The sequence below is a fragment of the Trachinotus anak genome, unplaced genomic scaffold (genome assembly GCF_046630095.1).
Source record: "Trachinotus anak isolate AG129_WGS33_773 ecotype Australia unplaced genomic scaffold, CSIRO_AGI_Tana_v1 ptg000009l, whole genome shotgun sequence".
NCBI classification, from domain to species: Eukaryota; Metazoa; Chordata; class Actinopteri; order Carangiformes; family Carangidae; genus Trachinotus; species Trachinotus anak.
Window position 1 is genome coordinate 4259012 of NW_027273860.1, and position 17360 is coordinate 4276371.

A 17360-nucleotide genomic window follows, 5' to 3' on the forward strand; every position below is an offset into this window, starting at 1 on the left:
ATTTAAATGCACTTTAATGTGTAATGTGTAATGTGTACTCTTCTCCTTTTAAATGCATGATTTGAACAACAACGATTTGAACTGCTACAAATTGTATTTATTTTTATTATTATTATTATTATTATTATTATTATTATTATTATTATTATTATTATTATTATTATGGGTGGGTGGGGGGACCAGTGAGATCATCCTCCCCAAGCTCTCCACAGGTGATTGGTGGCATTCACCCTCCAATCACAATTCGCCTGCAAAGTGGCTTGGTGGTCAGTTTGGATCTTTTTGTCGAAGTAACCTTAGCGAACTATTCAAGTTTACCGACAGCGACAGGATATCACTTTCTCAATCCCGGCTTTTGTTCCCTGCGACCTCTCACTGCGAGTTAGCCGCTCTTTCAAAAACTGAAAAAAAAAAAAAAAAAATTGGAAATCGTTTTCCTCTGGGGCGTCCTAAAGGGAGCTAACCAGCGTTAGCTTTGCGCTAGCATGACAACCAGGAGAAGAACTGCCATCATCATCATCCTCCCCAGTGGCTTTGCTAGCAGCAGGTAAGTTGCAACTGGAGCTCAAGCTAGTTTCCCCCCCGTGTTGTCTTTGTTGGAATCGAAAGTGGGGGTTTTCAATCGCGGATAAGTTAGTTGCGAGTTGAAATTAAACTGTTGGCAGTGTGTCCGCAAACTGTTAGCTTGCTGGTAAATGGCGCAGGGTCAGGGTAACTGGGCTAAGCTAGCGTTAGCAGTCTGTCAGCTAGCCTCAGTGTCGCTGTTCTTTGACACTAACAGCTGTGTCTGATCTTTGAGCTCGGAACGAATTACAGCCCTGTTAAAAGCTGCTGTGTAATCGGCTTCGTAGAGATGCAAGCTTGTCGTCCACATTTGCTAAGGCGATTTTTGATTGTCTTTTTCTGCCGTGTCCTGCTCTATTTACCCCCTACTCTCCCATGTATGGGTTTGCACTAATGTGCACTCTGAGATGTTGTAGCAACAAAACTTGCTCCACCTTATTAAACAATCCGAAGGCGATCTCGTCTAACATAAATCATCATGTCATTTGAAGCCCAAAAACAGCAAACGTGAACTTGATAATGCGACTGTGGGTGTGTGTACTCGGTTATTGTCAAGTCTTGCTCCTGATTTACTCCCCGATGATCACTCATATTTCAGTTTATGACTAATTAATGCCCAAAAGAGAAGAAAATACAGGCGGTGACAATAGATGCTTAGATATGGCTTATCTCTGGGGTTCATAAATCATATTAACCATGTATTTTGAACAGATTAATGATGTTTTCTTTATATTAGTCTGTCTTTCTTGCCACTCTGTGTTTCGCAGGCCTCCATTATGGGCTTCAGATGTGAGCCTATTGCTCCCAAATGGATGATGATTATCGTGTCAGCTCACTACATCTGGATCATTCACTCATGCCCACAGGAATCCTCGCCTGCCCCTACAGGTTATTTGCATTTGTTATTCTACTTATAAATGACATTTAAATATGTATTATTTACATATGTCAAAGTGCTGTAATGCACAGTGGGGCTACCTTCCCTATAAATGCCTACACAGCCATCTTTTTTTTCCCTCTACATTGCATATACTGATAATTGGTATTTAATGTTATTGCAGTGCCAGACATACCCACAGATTTGTTTAAATAATAAGGGAATCCTAAGAGGTTGTAGCATCTGTTCAGACTTAAATGCCTGGGTTCTCTCTCATCATGTGCTCAAAACATTATCTAAATAGAGGGCAAAGAATAAGATAATAGGTAAGCCTGAGAAGGTAGACATTATAGTTAGAAATATCTTACTCTCAACTCCTGGCATGAAGGAAGTTTGCATAATTTCCATTTTGATTCTTATTGGATATACATTTTTCCAAAGCAACAAGCATGGAGGCGTAATATTAAAAGTAGCTTGATGTGTTTGTGTATACAGTTAATGTCGAGGTTACTGCATGGACAGTATTTTGAGAAACCAAAGTATGAGCCATGGATCTCTCTTTTTGCAAGATACTTAGTTGTTCCATTTAAATCAAACACAAAACAAGTACAAGTAAAATGTCCAGCAGTTGTTGGCTGAAATATTAAGAATGGACAAGCTATTATATTTACGTGACTTAAAATGTCATCTGATCACTTGTGCCAAACACATTGCCTTCAGCTTTTCAGAAATGACCAGCTCTGGAAGGTGGTGACTGTTGTGATTGGTGTGAAGTAACCAAGAGTGGTTTTATTTAAATAAACTGTCCATCCAGACAGTTCCAGCTTTGTGGTTTAAAAATAAATAAATAAATAAAATAGTCAGAAGTCATCAACAGAGAAAGGCAAGACGTGTCATCATCCAGACATGTTGTCAAATATAATAAACCTTGTGGTACATCAGTAATGTACAGAAGGATTCACTGTTTGCTCATTACTGAAGCTTTTGGGCTACAGCAGAAGACGACTGTGCTGCGTTCCACATCTGACAGTAATGAACAAGAAGATGAGGCAACACTGGGATGAAACTACATTTGATCACAAAAAGTGACAGTGAACAAATTAAACAATGTTATCTGTTTCAGTGTATCTTGATTTCTTTTGGAAAGGTGTGAGTCCATTGATCTATACTCCCATCACTGTGTTCATAACTTCATACAAGGGCAATTATAACGCCACAGCATACTAGTTATTGTTAATGGCCAGGTACAGTTTTTTTCAGATGAACAAAAAGATAATGCATAAGAATGTCACAAATTGCAAAAGGTCATCAGTAATTTTCTTCAACGCTGCTTGACTTTGTAGTTGTTTAGCCCATCATTTTTAAAATCAATTTCCTCACTATAAACTTGTTATGTTTTCAGTTTTGCTGGATGCACTGCTCTCCTGTGCTGCTGGAATAACTAAGAGACATTAGCTCAAATGTACTGTACTGTGATGTACTTGTACTGAACGGCATTATAGATATTTACACACATTTTATTGTTATGTAATATTTTTTGGTGAGTGAACACAATCTTTTCATAAATGTGAAGAGGGAAAATGAAAGTGGAGCAGAAACAGTCGTGTAGAATTGCCGTGTGTTGGTGTTTATACCACAGGGTGGCGATATTTGCAAAACAATTGAATCTAATTGGTAGAACATGTTTTTCTTTTCTTTTTTTTTTTTGAAGTTGCACATTAATTTTTTAACACAGGACTGAAGTTTGAATTGTTGTGTGACCTTGCAAGGTTTAGAAAACAATCCCAGACAGCCTTGCCTGTGAGTGGTGATCGTGTTTCACCCTAAAAAAAATCTAACCGAATAAATGCTGTGGTGCTGCACACAGGCGTTCACTTTTCATTTATTTTATTTTTATTTATTTTATTATTTTTCATAGAGAATAAATAGGTTTTCTTACGTCAGCATCCGCCTGGCGTATTACAGGATGAGAACATCCCGAGCCTGGAAGTTTACGTCCCTTCATCTGAATCCAGCATCCAGCCCCCACCGTCGGTATATATACCCCCCTCCCACCCCCACCTCTCCTCCTCCTCCTCCCCCCGTACCCCAAGGGTCTGGCGACCGCGCAGGCGTGCGAAACTGCGTGGGAATGGCTGTTTGTGTGATCGAGGGGGTTGGGCCGCTAGGAGCGAGCTGAGAGCTGCATGAGTTTGTAATGTCCGCCATGTTGGCCATGGCGTATTGAACCGGGGAGGAACAGCGGAGCCTAGGAAAAAAAGAGACCGACAGAGAGCGACCGAGACCCGGGCCCGCCCGGCTCTGTTCGCGCTGCTACGGACCCGAGCCTGCCCTCAATCGACCGGCTGACTCCCAGAGACCGTCACAGATTCATCCATGAGAACTCGAGGCAGACCTGCTGTTATTCCTAGCAGATCGTATAGATTTATGCTGCATCTTTTAATATAAAAATGAGTAAATTGTCGTTTCGGGCACGGGCGCTGGATGCTAGTAAGCCTCTACCCGTCTTCCGCTGCGAGGATTTGCCTGACCTGCACGAATATGCCTCAATCAACCGGGCAGTGCCGCAGATGCCGACTGGGATGGAAAAAGAGGAGGAATCGGTATGTTTTTTATTGCTGGCCGACTGGTGTTGGATCACTTTGGAGGTGTTTTCATATCGAGGGGCGCCGCTATGTTGCCTGCGCAAGCTTGTGCAAAATGGCCGCCATATCTGCTTTTTTAGTGCACACGACGGCTCTCGACGAATACGAAATATTACGGCCCCGTTTCACCGCGGGTTGCACCATGAGGCCGCGGCGGTGTGATATTTTATTCGGGAGCCGTGTTGTGTCCGTTTGTTTCACACGAAATCGCGCCCGAAAGCACAAAGGAGTCACGTGATTTTTATCAGCGCCACCATTTTGTTGACTTTCTCTCTGGTAAAGGCGAGCGGGGATAGGCCTTGGACGTGGTGTACTTTCCGTGAACAAATGCCAGGGGGAGACACTGAGCCCCCTCTCTCTCCCTCCCTCCCCAGCCCGGTTTGACAGCTAGGTGTTGCGTGTTGACAGCTCCAGCTCCGCCATGTGTGCTGCACTTGGCGTCTCCTGTTTGGCAGAGGAGGGAAAAGAAACCTCTCTCAGATCCAGTGTTTAATCATAACAGATCTGCAGGGCTGCACGGCGGCATGGGAGCATGATGTGTTATGACATGCATGATGATAGTGTTGTTTCAGAGGACGGCTTCATTCATGCTTCAGTAAGACATCTGGTTTGGACTCCAGATTGCTGTAGCCATATTTAAAGTGTTTTTTATTTCTTGATGGAAACTGATAGGGGTCAGTAAACTTTAATAACGGTGTCTGCAGAACAGTGCATGTTGTGACAGAGCAGTGGCTGCTGCTTAAAGTGTGTGGTTTGTAAATAGTTGTGAGTTTAGTTAATTTATTTAGTAAGGTGTAGACATTTATTGGAGCTGGGGGCATAATCTGTACTAACCCATTCAAGTTTTTTTTTTTGTTTGTTTGTTTTGTTTTTGCATAGGCTGATATTATATTCTATTCACATTAAAATCACATCTGAATATAGAAGTGATTCGCATTGTGCTTGACCAACAGCTTGACAGATTAGGTTAAAATCATATATTGCGTTTGAAATCTCAGCATAAGTCAAATAGGGTCATTCAGATCTCTGCCATTCAGACTGTAGATCAGGATTTCTAACTAACCCTGCTCATTTAGAGGTTTTACCTGAACTGCTTTAATGTCTGATTATTAATGATATGCATGTTGTTGTTGTTGTTGTTGTCAGCTGATTGCTGGTTGTAGACAATGCATTAATGACCCGTGTATTATCTGGTGTTTATTACCTCTCCTGGACCACGCTCTGCTGAATTGCTCTCCGTCACCTCATCAGCAGGAGGACCCCCACCCCCACCTCTATGACGCCGAGTTGCCTCAGCAGACACAAACACAAGGGAAGCACAGACAGGGGCCAGCGAAGTCAGCAGAAATCCTAACCCCAGCCCCCCCACCCCCCCCCACCCCACCTACTGTACACATGCATACAACGGCATTACATAACAGAGTGACAGAAGAGATAAAGAGGACAGTTTTACTACAAGGCTGTGCGTGGCTTAGCTCCCTGACCCACATCCTGTCCAGCAACAATGGAGCATCGCTGCGCTGAGAATTATGTCGATTTAAAGAAGGGAGTGAGCGCACTTTGTGAGGCGCTCATATTGATCTCATTTACATTCATACATAAGGATGCTCTCGTTTTTTAAGTCCACCATTTCTGCTGGCAGGGTGTAGGGTTTGACTATAGGATTGCTACATCTTGTGTTGGGAATAAGCCGAGTCTATAGCCGACGGACCTATTATTTTGGGGCTTATTTAAATCGTGGAGTAAGTGCCTTTGTGTGTCTGCCTCATCAGCATTCACAGTGTGACGCCCGACTGAAAAAAAAATAACCTCTAAAAGCACGATTTGTATGCCATCGCTAGTTGTGAACTGGAAATGTGGTGCTTCATTCACTGATAATCTGTTTGCACAATGTTGCACAAAGCGTAAAACAAATCACCTGCTGTGGCTTCACATGGCTCTGCTGTAAGACTCTGGATTTCAGTGCCATATCGCAGTTTGTAGAATCGAGAAGCCGTAGAATAAGTTCACACGACGGCGAGTAGTCGGAACATTTTGTCCTATCATCTACTCAGGGAGGCTTTTTGCGCAGTTATATTGAGATTGGTGAACTCTGGTTCAGAGGAGCAGGTTTAGCTTGTGAGGAATCACAATGTAGGAAGAGCACAAGAAGAGATAAACAAAATGTCTTGAAGTTTGTGCGTTGTTTGCATCATTAAAAACAGTGTCCACATAAATAAAGAAGTATGTTTCCCCTCAGACACAGATTCTCTCAGATTTGTAAAAGTATTTTTATTTTGCAAATGAAGTAGAATTGCATTTGTACCCTTGGAGCCTTACATTCGAAATCCAGGTTAGTACTCAAAGTAAAGAACTTAACACAGTGACCACAGGAGCTTTGGATTAAAGGAACACACCCTCACTACAGCTTCATGGTTTATATGGACCAGCAGCAGTGTTGCATGTTTTGCCGCTTGGATGATGTCATTTTTGTATTTTCCGGTAGTTTATTAAAGGCAGCAGCGATTCTCCTTGATGTTGCAAAAGCACGAATCACATCCTCTGTGAGTTGTGTTGGATGTGAAGGAATGCAGTGTGTAGCTTGTCGTGTTGTTTTGGCTGCTTGTTAGTTTGATTGCGTGTATTGCAGCAATATGTGGATTTTAAGATTGTGTGTGTGTGCGCCTTGACTCACTGAGCAGATCGCCGTCCTCAAGACTTCCTCTGGTCGGCATGAGCTGAAAACACCTGCTGAAGGCCACACTTCAGTTGCCATGGCAACTCTTATTGGAGTCATCTATTTTTCTCGGGAACATTTAATGGAAGGGACGTGTGTTGGTGTGAAAAATAGATTTTCATTTGTCTCTCCTTGATCTGCATCTGTGGCCATGACTGAAAGCAGCACTACTGCTGTGAAGTGAAGACAATCCCAGAGCACTTTGTGGAGAAAGGACAAGAGAATTGGAGGTTCGATATTTGGGCGTGAGTAGTTTGGAACTACCCTGAAATCAAGGGGTTTCAGCATTTGTGCCCCCTGTGCATCCATGAAATGTCCTTCAACACTTCCCGCTGTCATTTCTTGTTTGGGAAGAATGAGAGTGAAGTGTTTGAGCATGCATTAAAACAGATAGTTGCAGTAGGTCCTAGAATAACCTATTTTAACCTACTTATTCCCATGTGCCATTCATAAAAGCTCTTTATCCCCCAATTCCTGAGCAGAGGAAATCCCAGGCTGTGAATCGGAGTTGTGAGGATCACAGCTGCGAAAGATCAGGATATCTTTAGGTCGGAGGCAGCTCAGGGAGGCCTGCTGCAATCTGCCAAGCTGATATCCTCTACAAAAGTGAGCAAAGGCATGTCTGGCCCGGGCTCAGGTTTAATTGGTTCCTTATGCACCACTCTTTCTGCAGGTTCCATCACTCTCTTATGCTCAGGGTTCATCAGCATGTCAGACAGTGGGGTTCACAGAGGGCGTTTCTTTTGAAGACGAGTTTGACAAGTTACACTAGAGAGCAAACCCCTGTACTGAGTCGGTTAACCAGTGGTTGGTAGAGTTTAGATAAGGTCACGTCGTATAGGCAGACAGCTCCTCAATGAGGCAGCGGTCCGTCCTTGTGTTTGCCAGCCTCTGTTTGTCATCACTGTTGTAACTAATGGTCACACAACCACGACAGGTGGTTGTGTGGATGTTTGGAAGAAACGCATCTTAAAGTTAGACTTGCAGTGGCTCGGGTTGAGGGGTTGGTTTCCTCTGGTTTCCAAACACAGACTGAAGAGATGCAGGCTGGGTAAACTGTAAATTGCCTGTAGTTCTGAGAGTGAATGGTTGTTTTAAGATTGTGCAGTGATATTAAGCTGAGCCAGTGTGGTCAATATGTGGGTGTACACATGCCCATTGGTGCTGACTAGGAACTTTATACAGCATCTTTCTGTCAAACACTTATCATAGTAAAGCCATTTTATTAAACTGCTTCTCTTCCAGTCTGCATGTAATCATTGCTCAAAATAAAATTGCTCTGGCTGTGTTCTCAGCTGTCAAACTGCTATTAAACAGAGAGCTGAGGGAGTTCCAAGTATGCTTGTGTGCAAAGTTTACTCTTTTTTTCTTTTTTTTCTTTTTTTTTTTTTTTTTTTTTAAACAATTAAAGTTGCAAGACCTGGGGATGGAGAACCAGAGCCTCTGTAGTTTTAGACTGGCTAACCAAGAGGCAGTCAAATGCACGATCACAAGAAAACGGGTGGCTGATTGCAGGCGGTTGTGTAGTTGTGGGCAGCGAACCACGCTGTGCTGAAATCTCGACAAATTTGGCTGGGCAGTCTGCACACGCTGCAACAATCAAAGCCAAATAACGGCACTTTATTTTTTTTTTTTTGTCCAAAACCTGTGATTTGCTCGTGTGAACATGCCAGAGTCAGTCATGCCAGCTTAAGTTGCTAACAAATTATGAGTGATTTGTGAGTAGATGGCAGTTTGTTGTATGGGTGTGTTTACATCCCCAGTTCGTTTAGAGCCACCAACAACCAGGTTGGGCTTGAACACTTCAGTCACAAGAAAGTTAAACTCACAATGGTACAGTTGACACAATAAGTTGATGTCTTTGTGCATTGGTTGTCGAGAAAGTACAACACCGGGCTCGTTGATGAGCTTACCAGGGGCAGATGGTTCAGCTCTGGACACATGCTGTGTCCTTTCATGCCAGCTCACAGCACTGATACGGTTCTCCTGTTACTGCACGCAGAGCTCCTCATGGCTTTGGATTATACTTACGCCCCAGCCACTTAAAACTCCCACACAAATGCCGAGGTGTCTAAAATTGAATGTTTTCCGGGTAATGAAAGATTAGCCGTGCTCAGATATGGTTTCGTCCATCGACGTATTTGCCTTCTACAATTGATATGTCATTAAACACAGAGACATGTCTCACAATCCACCCAATAAGCTGCTGTTGTTGTTGTGGGGACCAAATGTGTAAAATGAGTAGGAGCCCTGTTAGAGTAGTTGTTGGAAAAAGATTGGTCTCAGTCAGTTTGACTGGATTGGCCGTCTGTTGCATCAACCACAGAGAGTAGGCCTGTAAGGACTGTGAGCGTACAGGCTGCATTACAGGGGCTGAAAGTAGGTCTGTGCTTATTCTCATCTGTCAGCCAACACTGAAGGTGTTGTGATTCATGGAGTATGCATAAGAAAAGGAGAGCTTAAGATATAACATTTGAGGTGACTTTATTGGATTACATAATGAGAAAGCATTCTGTGCCAGCAGAGTTCAAGAGTCAAACTGTCTGACTCATTTGCCAACATCTTTGGCTTCCTCTGCCAAGTCAGTGCAGGTTTCAGCGGCTGATTTGTTGCAGGAGAAACTTGCAAGTATTTAATCTACAATCCCACGTTTCTGTAAACTTTTGAGGACAGATGTTTCTCACCAATTACCTCGCCCCAGCAGAGAGATGCAGCAAATGAAAACAGTGAGTCAGTGTGGTGATAGTAGGGTTACCTGCACACGGCTCCAAGTGACGTCTTTGCTAAGAAAGCGCATGCTTCAAAGTGCAACTACTCCCACTCTGAAGCTCATTCCTGTGTGCCCTGATTGACACGACACTACACTTGACAGTACTGTGTGTCTCATTGGCACGCAGTGTTCGGCACCCTATAATCCTATACCACCCCTCCAACAGTGACTCATTTCTCGGAGATACCGCAATGAGGACTGTGATGGTATATATAGACATAACATACTGTGATAAAAAGTGAAAGAGTTTGAAAAGAGGAACTAAAAAAAAAGGAAAAGAAAACACTGAAAGATAATCAGTAAAAGGAATTAAAAAGAATTTGGGAGGATCTGTGATGGTGGCAACCCTATCCTGATTTAAAATGCTTTGTCTTTTTGCCATCATGTCTTGCATTCATTTTAATGGGCTGGCTACAACCCCCTCCCTTACACAGTGCAGGACTAATACTGAGATTGAAGAAAACAAAACAAGGAAACTCATTTCCATCTGTTTAGTTTTCAGTTTTGTAAAAAAAAAAACATTTCCCCACAGTTTCTGCAACATACTGTTCAAACAAACTACACTGCTAGTCCAGTGAGTCTGGATTGGAATCTCTCCCAACATGAGATGTTGTTTTCCTGTGATTGTGGTGAGACGTGTGTGAAATGACCTCAGGATCCTGCTCTACAAATCCCACACTGTGACCCATGAGCACAGCTAGGTCCTGTACTTTCATGCTGCTTGTTTGGGTTGTGATTGTTTGTTGTCTGGCTCCCTGTATATGTGGAAAATAATGAACAGTTGACTAAACAGTGGTATTTTTCTACCAACTCAATTAGCCTCGCTCATCTGTATTCCCCATTGCACACCAGCATTTTTATTCATCAGTGCATGCCCATGTAATGAAGTGATATTTATGAAAAAGAGTTTCTGTCTACAGATAAGTCGTGATATTTGTGTGAGCCTGTCTCTTGGGGGGGGCAAAAAAAAGATTGGTAAACAAATAAATCAAGAAAGGAATTTCTGAGGAAAATCTGCAGAGCTCCTCAAACTGCAGACAGTCTATTTTGAACAGCTGTTTTCTCTTTCTCTCTCTCCTGCAGGAGCACCATCTCCAGCGGGCCATCTCGGCGCAGCAGGTGTACGGCGAGAAGCGGGACAACATGGTTATCCCCGTCCCCGAGGCAGAGTGCAACATCACGCACTACGAGTCCCTCTACCCCGGGGAGTTCAAGATGCCAAAGCAGCTTATTCACATACAGCGTGAGTAGCAGGGCCGCTTGCAACAGGATTATCCTCTTAGCTGTGTTAGTGGTCCGTGAGCACGTGGGGATGTTGTTGCTGTTGGATGTACTGGGCGTGTCTGATGGGGGGGGGGTGGGGGTTAGGCTGCTGATTGAGGGATTTGTGTGTTTGAGGGTTTGCGGAAGTTGGTTCATTAAAACAGAGCACAAGTGGCTTCTCATCAAGCTAACTATGTACAAGGAAGTGCTTAAGATTTCTGTGTTTTTGAGACCTGAACCCAGCAGTGTTGCAGGTTCACATGTGAAAGGGACATGTGTGTGTTGACACATTGTGTAACATTGTGGTTGTTGACCTCAGAGGCTGTTGTAGCAGGAGTGTGACATCAAAGATACCCTGTCTGAAAGAGATGAGCATGAGTGACATAAATGGGGGGTGGGTTACTGGAGGAGTGTGCTCTGTTTGCGCAGGTGAAATGATAAAGAAGTGCTGTGTCTGCCTTCCATCACGTGTATTATTTATTGTTATAAAATATCACGCTTCGCTCTTTGCAAATATTCTACACACACAGAAATCCACTCTTGCCAACATCTGGTCAACTGTATCAGCTGCGGTCTGAAGTATTTCCCACGCAGTTGGATTCTGTTTGTGTAGTTGTGTTGGTAGTTGACCAAATTAATTACAATAATAAAACCAAATATAAGGTGTTCCACTGCAAATAGTTTTAATTGCCAATTACTTTGTCAACAAATAACTAAGTTATACAGCTCTATCTCTGTGTTTGCTGTCAATCTTACCTCCTGCCTCTGCCCCGGCTGGCTCCTCCACAGCAGCATGTTGGCTGCTCTCCTCCTCCTCCTCCTCTCCTCTCCTACATCTCTCTTCATTAGCTGCAGCTATCCCTTCCTGACCCTCTCTTGCTGCTTCAGCTGCCACAGCTGCACTGGTTCAAGCCTGGAAATATTCAAAACAAATTAATTGGATATCTAATCACACTGGTCAGGCTATTCAGCTTTCCCACATATGTTTACTTAAGTTTGGGTTTCGCTGATGCCTCTGGTCCAGACTGTGTCTGCGCCTCCTCAGGACAAGCCCTTTTGATTCAGCGTCCTATACACATCTCTACAATGAAATAAGATTTTACCCAGAGATTAAACGGTATAAAAACTTCAGAATACAATTATTGTGACCTAATTGGTCAGTATTATCATGATATTGTTAAAATATGCTTTTTTTTCCATCTGTGTGCACTCTGTCACTACAATTGTGTGTGTCCTCTCTGAACAGAGAGGCAAACTAGTTGGGCAGTGTAAAAGAAGACAGTCACTTTTTTTAGTGGTTAAAAAAAACAGCTTATATATTCGCTAATGTTGGTGTAAAACAGTATTAGAAGGCTGAAAAATCTCAGTTGATTCCATGTTCCAGTGTGTTTCAACCCACCCTCTTGCCTCGCATGTGTTTGGGAGACTGTTGCTGGTTGATGCCGTACAGTACCTAACGCGAGTTAAATTAACCACAGTAATCGATCGCAGTTAAGGCGATAATTAAAATTTAAATGGTAATACTAACTGTCCGGCGTTTTAATTGTGATTTAGCGTGAAAGCGTTTCATCTAAAATAGAAAATGAATATGTGGCAGTGTTGATGGTGCTACTGGCTGCCACAAATAGATGAATGCCTGGTAAACACTGGATGTATAAGCTCCTTCATCTGGAGATAATGGCATTAAAGACACAAACCTGAAGTCACAATAAAGAAAGATTAGAACAAACTCCATGTGTGTGGTGTATGCTGCAGCCATTAGATGCTGTTTGAACCAGCAACAGGGAAACTTGAGGGATCACTGTAGCAGATACTTTGCAGCTCTATTTTTCTGCCGCCTAACCGTTTAAATACGGGGCAGTGAGAGGGAATACTGCACACCTTCCCACACACTGGGGGTTTTGACAGGTTAATGTGTTGATTATAGTGGCTCTCTGACAGCAACAGTGCACTAAACCCACTTTTTTCTCATGCAGGGGTCACAGTAGCTGATGGATTACAACAGACAGCCACTTTCCTCATTTTAGCAGACTAATATGTTATTGTCTGCAGAATCCCCAGGCCATTTCTGGAGATTGTGCCCAGACTGAGTGGTAGGGCGAAAAAACAACAAGCCATAGGCAATATTTATGAGCAAGTGGTTACATTCCCAGCCTGGGTGCTGGTGTTTGTCCTGAAGCGCTGCCTTATTGAGTTGGTGAAGGCACAGAACCAAAGACAAGCACAAGTGCTTTGTTATGATAAAATGGTGTGTTTATTTTTTGTCCAACATTTGGCAGCAGTTGTCTGACTTGAACGTTGCATACCCCACGGCTAATGTTTATTGATTTTGCTTGAAATGCACTGCTGCTACATACAAATGAATCTGCATTATAAAATCATCTAATGATCTGCGTCCAATAGTGTTTACAGAAGGGAAGTTTGGTTTAGTTTCTCCGGTGTCTCCAGTAACCAACCGTTCTCCATCTCACAGCTTTCAGTTTGGATACAGAGCAGCCAGACTACGACCTCGATTCAGAGGATGAGACGTTTGTGAATAGGCTGAAGAAGAAAATGGAAATCACCGCCCTGCAGTTTGAAGAAATGATAGACCGGCTGGAGAAAGGCAGCGGGCAGCAGGTATTTGTCAACCGGTGTGGGGAAATGACTGAAATTTTCATGGTATTTGCACAAACACATTTACACAGAATAAACATGCCCATTAAGTCAGATTGTGTTTGACTCTGCACTGAATAAAGTCGTGGTTTTCACCCTGTATTTTAGTAATTGGAGAGGAGGGTCATTGCCTCGGTTCTCGGATTCTTTAATAGATACAGAAAGCTACTGCATTTTCAGGAGTTTTTGTAATCTCTTGACTAATACAGAGGCTACTTAAATTCATACAAACCTAGAAGTATGAATTTATGAAATGTGTCTGAAGGCAACACGACTCCACCACCACACTGCTGCAAACCATTAAGCTTTGTTTTGCAGTACTAAAAAGAAGTGCAGCTTGTTTATGCTTTGTTTTGTTTATTATTTCTTTATTATACATGGTAGATGTGATTACATAAATTTATTGTCAGTGTGCTGTGACACTTATCATCGCACTGACTTGGCTTCACTCCTGTGTTGCTCTGCAGCTCGTAAGCCTGCAGGAAGCCAAACTGCTGCTGAAAGAGGACGACGAGCTGATCAAGGAGGTGTTCGACTACTGGAGCCACAAGAGGAAAACCTGCAAGGGCGGCTCCCTCATCCCCAGCGTCAAGCAGGAGAAGAGGGACGGCTCCAGCACCAGCGACCCCTACGTGGCCTTCCGCCGACGGACGGAGAAGATGCAGACCAGAAAGGTAGGAGTCAGATGACAAGGCAAATGGAAGAATCTGTGCCGTTATAACTGGTTTCTCTGTCTAGTCGTTGGAAACTTGGCCGTTATCTTAAAGGGCAGAGGTGTTTTTTTTTTAACTATTTGTGAGACAGTCAGTGCAGATCTCATATGGCTATAACACTTTTCTTCAGATATCCTTCTGCTATGGACATAGCTCTAAAGCCAGCATTGATGTGTAGGTTGACCCTATTACCCTATTATCGAAGGTAAAAAAAAAAAAAAAAACATTGAAAGTTTCAGGAACTTAATGTCTGAAAAAGTTTCAGTATAAATGGAAAGGCTTGTGTTGGTGTACGTCTGAATCATCCCGCTCAATTTTCAGAACCGCAAGAACGACGAGGCTTCATACGAGAAGATGCTGAAGCTACGCAGGGACCTGAGCCGAGCCGTCACCATCCTGGAGATGATCAAGAGGCGGGAGAAGAGCAAGAGGGAACTGCTGCACCTCACACTGGAGATCGTGGAGAAGAGGTAAGAAAGAGCAGCGGCTGGAAAGGGTTTGGCAGCGGTTTCTCTGGTTGTCTGCACCGCATCAGCTACCTTGTTAGAGCAAGTAGCTGCTATCAGGAGGCTGTAGGAGGCAGCAGTATGAGGAAATAGACATTTGGACAACAGGCGTTGATACAGATTTATTTGGATAATATCCTGTTTTGCAGCTGTGCCCTGGTTCTGTATTTTCAGGAGTCGTTGGGGAACAGTTTCAGATCGGGTTTAAAACCACTACACGTTTATCCTCTTCAAGCTGAGATGTTTATGATGTCAGGCCTTTACTCCACAAGGTGTTTTGGATGCCTGATGTGGTTAACCTACAAGTTTGATTAGGCTTTTGTTTAGTTGAAAATCCCAAGTAGAGGCCATTAGGACAGTGGAGAGATTGATAGTATCAAACAATCAACCACATATTTTCTGTAAAGTCAGGCTTCGCTGCTCGTGTTAATTGAGGGCACGGTTACGTACACTGTTTTGCATGAATTATCAATTCAGAGTTCACCCTGTTTATTCAGTGGTGTCGGGAGCAAATTAGCTCATTGACTTCCCTGTGGCAGCTGGAGTTTTTTTTACCTACAGTTCTTCAGTACACTAGACTATATGTTTCTTATTGTGTATTTTATTAATTTATTTTTTATCTTCCGAGCTTCTACTTTGAATTGTTTCGTCCCCCCCGCCCTCAGTGGAGCCTTTGCGATCCATCTAAACATGACATCCGAATGGAATGAATTTCCTCTGAAAGTAGCTGTCAGTGCGAGCTTAAATTGGACCCTTCTCCTTGAAGTGCTTTTGATTTATAGTGACATTTCAATTTCCTCTTGTTATCCCGGCCTGGTTTCTGCCGCCACATCACTGCCAGTGTTCAGTCCCAGATTGGACCACTCTATCCTCAGTAGATAGCTTCTCCAGCCCACTACATAATATTACACTAGCGTGGAGTGACCCAGGTGGACTGCAGGGTGTGTGTAGTGTCACGGTAGTCTGTTTTTGGCTTTAGGTGTTCACATTTGAGCATTACTTAGCCATCTTGTTGCTGGAAAATAAAATATGAATTACAATACACAATGCACAGCTTTCTCCAGGTTTCATTCTTTGCAGTACATGTTAATAAATTGTGGAAATGCGCCTCCTTTTCCACTCACCAGCTCCTCCACACTTGTCTCTGTGCCCGTCAGGAACGCAATGCCAGACTTTGGCAGCGAGGTGATGGCAGAGGCTCTGGCACAACGGGCTCTCGTCAAGCCCGTCTACACCATCCCCATCATTCCCCTGTCCAGCAGTAACCAGTACAGACACCAGGACCACTTGGACATGAAGGACTACAAGAAGGTAAGGCCAACACACCGGCCTCCTGCTGGGAAAGCCAGGAACAAGGTGGAAAATGATTTCCATCCTTCTCAATGAGTGTGGGTGTTGGAACAAAACGTCTGCAGAAGTTCGGGGAATGTTACTGACTTTGTATTTGTCCTCCACCCCCAGTCAGTTCACACACTGGTGATGACTGAGATGAAGAGACGCACTGTACCTCACATTCAACACTGACTCAAATGAGAGCTTGGCATTTCATTGTTGGAAAGGTGCACCATTTATAATGGCAACTTGGTCTGACTTCTGAAAATCATTGCCCTACTGGGAGAACATTACTCGATTTTTTAAAATGGAAAAATACATTTTAAAAGGTTTTCTTATGAAAGTACAACTTTCTAACTTTCTTTAGAAAATCTGACTTTTTTTTTCTAGAAAACAATTTAATGGCCATGTTAAAAAAAGAACTTAACTTAGTTTATGTGCTGACTCCTATAAATGCAGAAACACAGACTAAGGCTGAGCTGCTTTGATACTGTCGTACTTCATTATAACACTATAGTGAACTCTGTGTCACCTCTTCCCATTATAACTTCATTAGCTCTAGTGTCCAACAACCCTCCCCCTCCCCTGCAGGGAAGTAACTATTTCCCCCCCTTTTCTTCCTCTACCAGCTGGTTGACTTCTCCCTTTTGTTTACAGATGCTCATTTTTGCTTTTACCCCCCCCCCCATCACTCTAACCCTCATTTCTTCCATTGAGTCCTTGCCTCTCTGTTTGCTTTGTCCCCCACGTCTAAGGACTGAATAGGATCTGACTAATCCTAGTGGAGTTGGAGTCTGTTCAGACAGGGAGGGGTCGTCCCACTGGGGAAGCTGGGGGCGCACGGTGGCACGGGGTGGATTGAGGGGGGGGCAGCCATCTGGCTAGGCAGCGGCATCTGGCACGTGCTGCCATCTGCATATCAATGCCTCGTTTACTCACTGTTGTTTCTAGGCACCCGTGCATAGACCACCAACACTAAACTACCAATACCAGCAATGCTTTGCGCCTTTTCAGTCCCGCCGGCTGCAGTATAAACATTTCATCACCATTTCCCTCCCGTCTCCACAGCCGGAGAAGACGGAGGCCGTACGAACCAAAAGGAAATACGAAAAGAAACCCAAGATCCCTCCTCTGTCAGCGCCTCCACATTCAGGGCCCTCGGTGTTCAATCCCAAGGACCTCAACCAGTACGATTTCCCCAGCTCAGACGAAGAACCCTTCTCACAGGTAACATGATTCAGACGAATGTGAATGAATCATCTTCTGTTGTGACACCAGTTCAGTTTTCATATCGATATTAACATTAAAAATTAACAAAG

General features: G+C 43.5%; 1 protein-coding gene across 3 annotated transcripts in view; it reads left to right on the forward strand.

The window, feature by feature from the left end:
• The first annotated feature begins 247 nt into the window (after nucleotides 1–247).
• Nucleotides 248–17360, forward strand: part of LOC139625053 (enhancer of polycomb homolog 1-like) — a 28702-nt gene continuing 11589 nt past the window's right edge. Inside the window, exons 1-8 of one of the 3 annotated variants that reach the window (XM_071484639.1) lie at nucleotides 248–547; nucleotides 1332–1452; nucleotides 10656–10815; nucleotides 13309–13454; nucleotides 13958–14164; nucleotides 14525–14673; nucleotides 15837–16020; nucleotides 17110–17268. In XM_071484639.1, the coding sequence (XP_071340740.1) occupies nucleotides 10716–10815; nucleotides 13309–13454; nucleotides 13958–14164; nucleotides 14525–14673; nucleotides 15837–16020; nucleotides 17110–17268 (945 nt within the window). In that variant the 5' untranslated portion in view covers nucleotides 248–547; nucleotides 1332–1452; nucleotides 10656–10715. Of the gene's footprint in view, nucleotides 548–1331; nucleotides 1453–3517; nucleotides 4045–10655; nucleotides 10816–13308; nucleotides 13455–13957; nucleotides 14165–14524; nucleotides 14674–15836; nucleotides 16021–17109; nucleotides 17269–17360 lie in introns of those variants that run through there. The other 2 variants (XM_071484637.1, XM_071484638.1) reach the window with 2 other exon arrangements.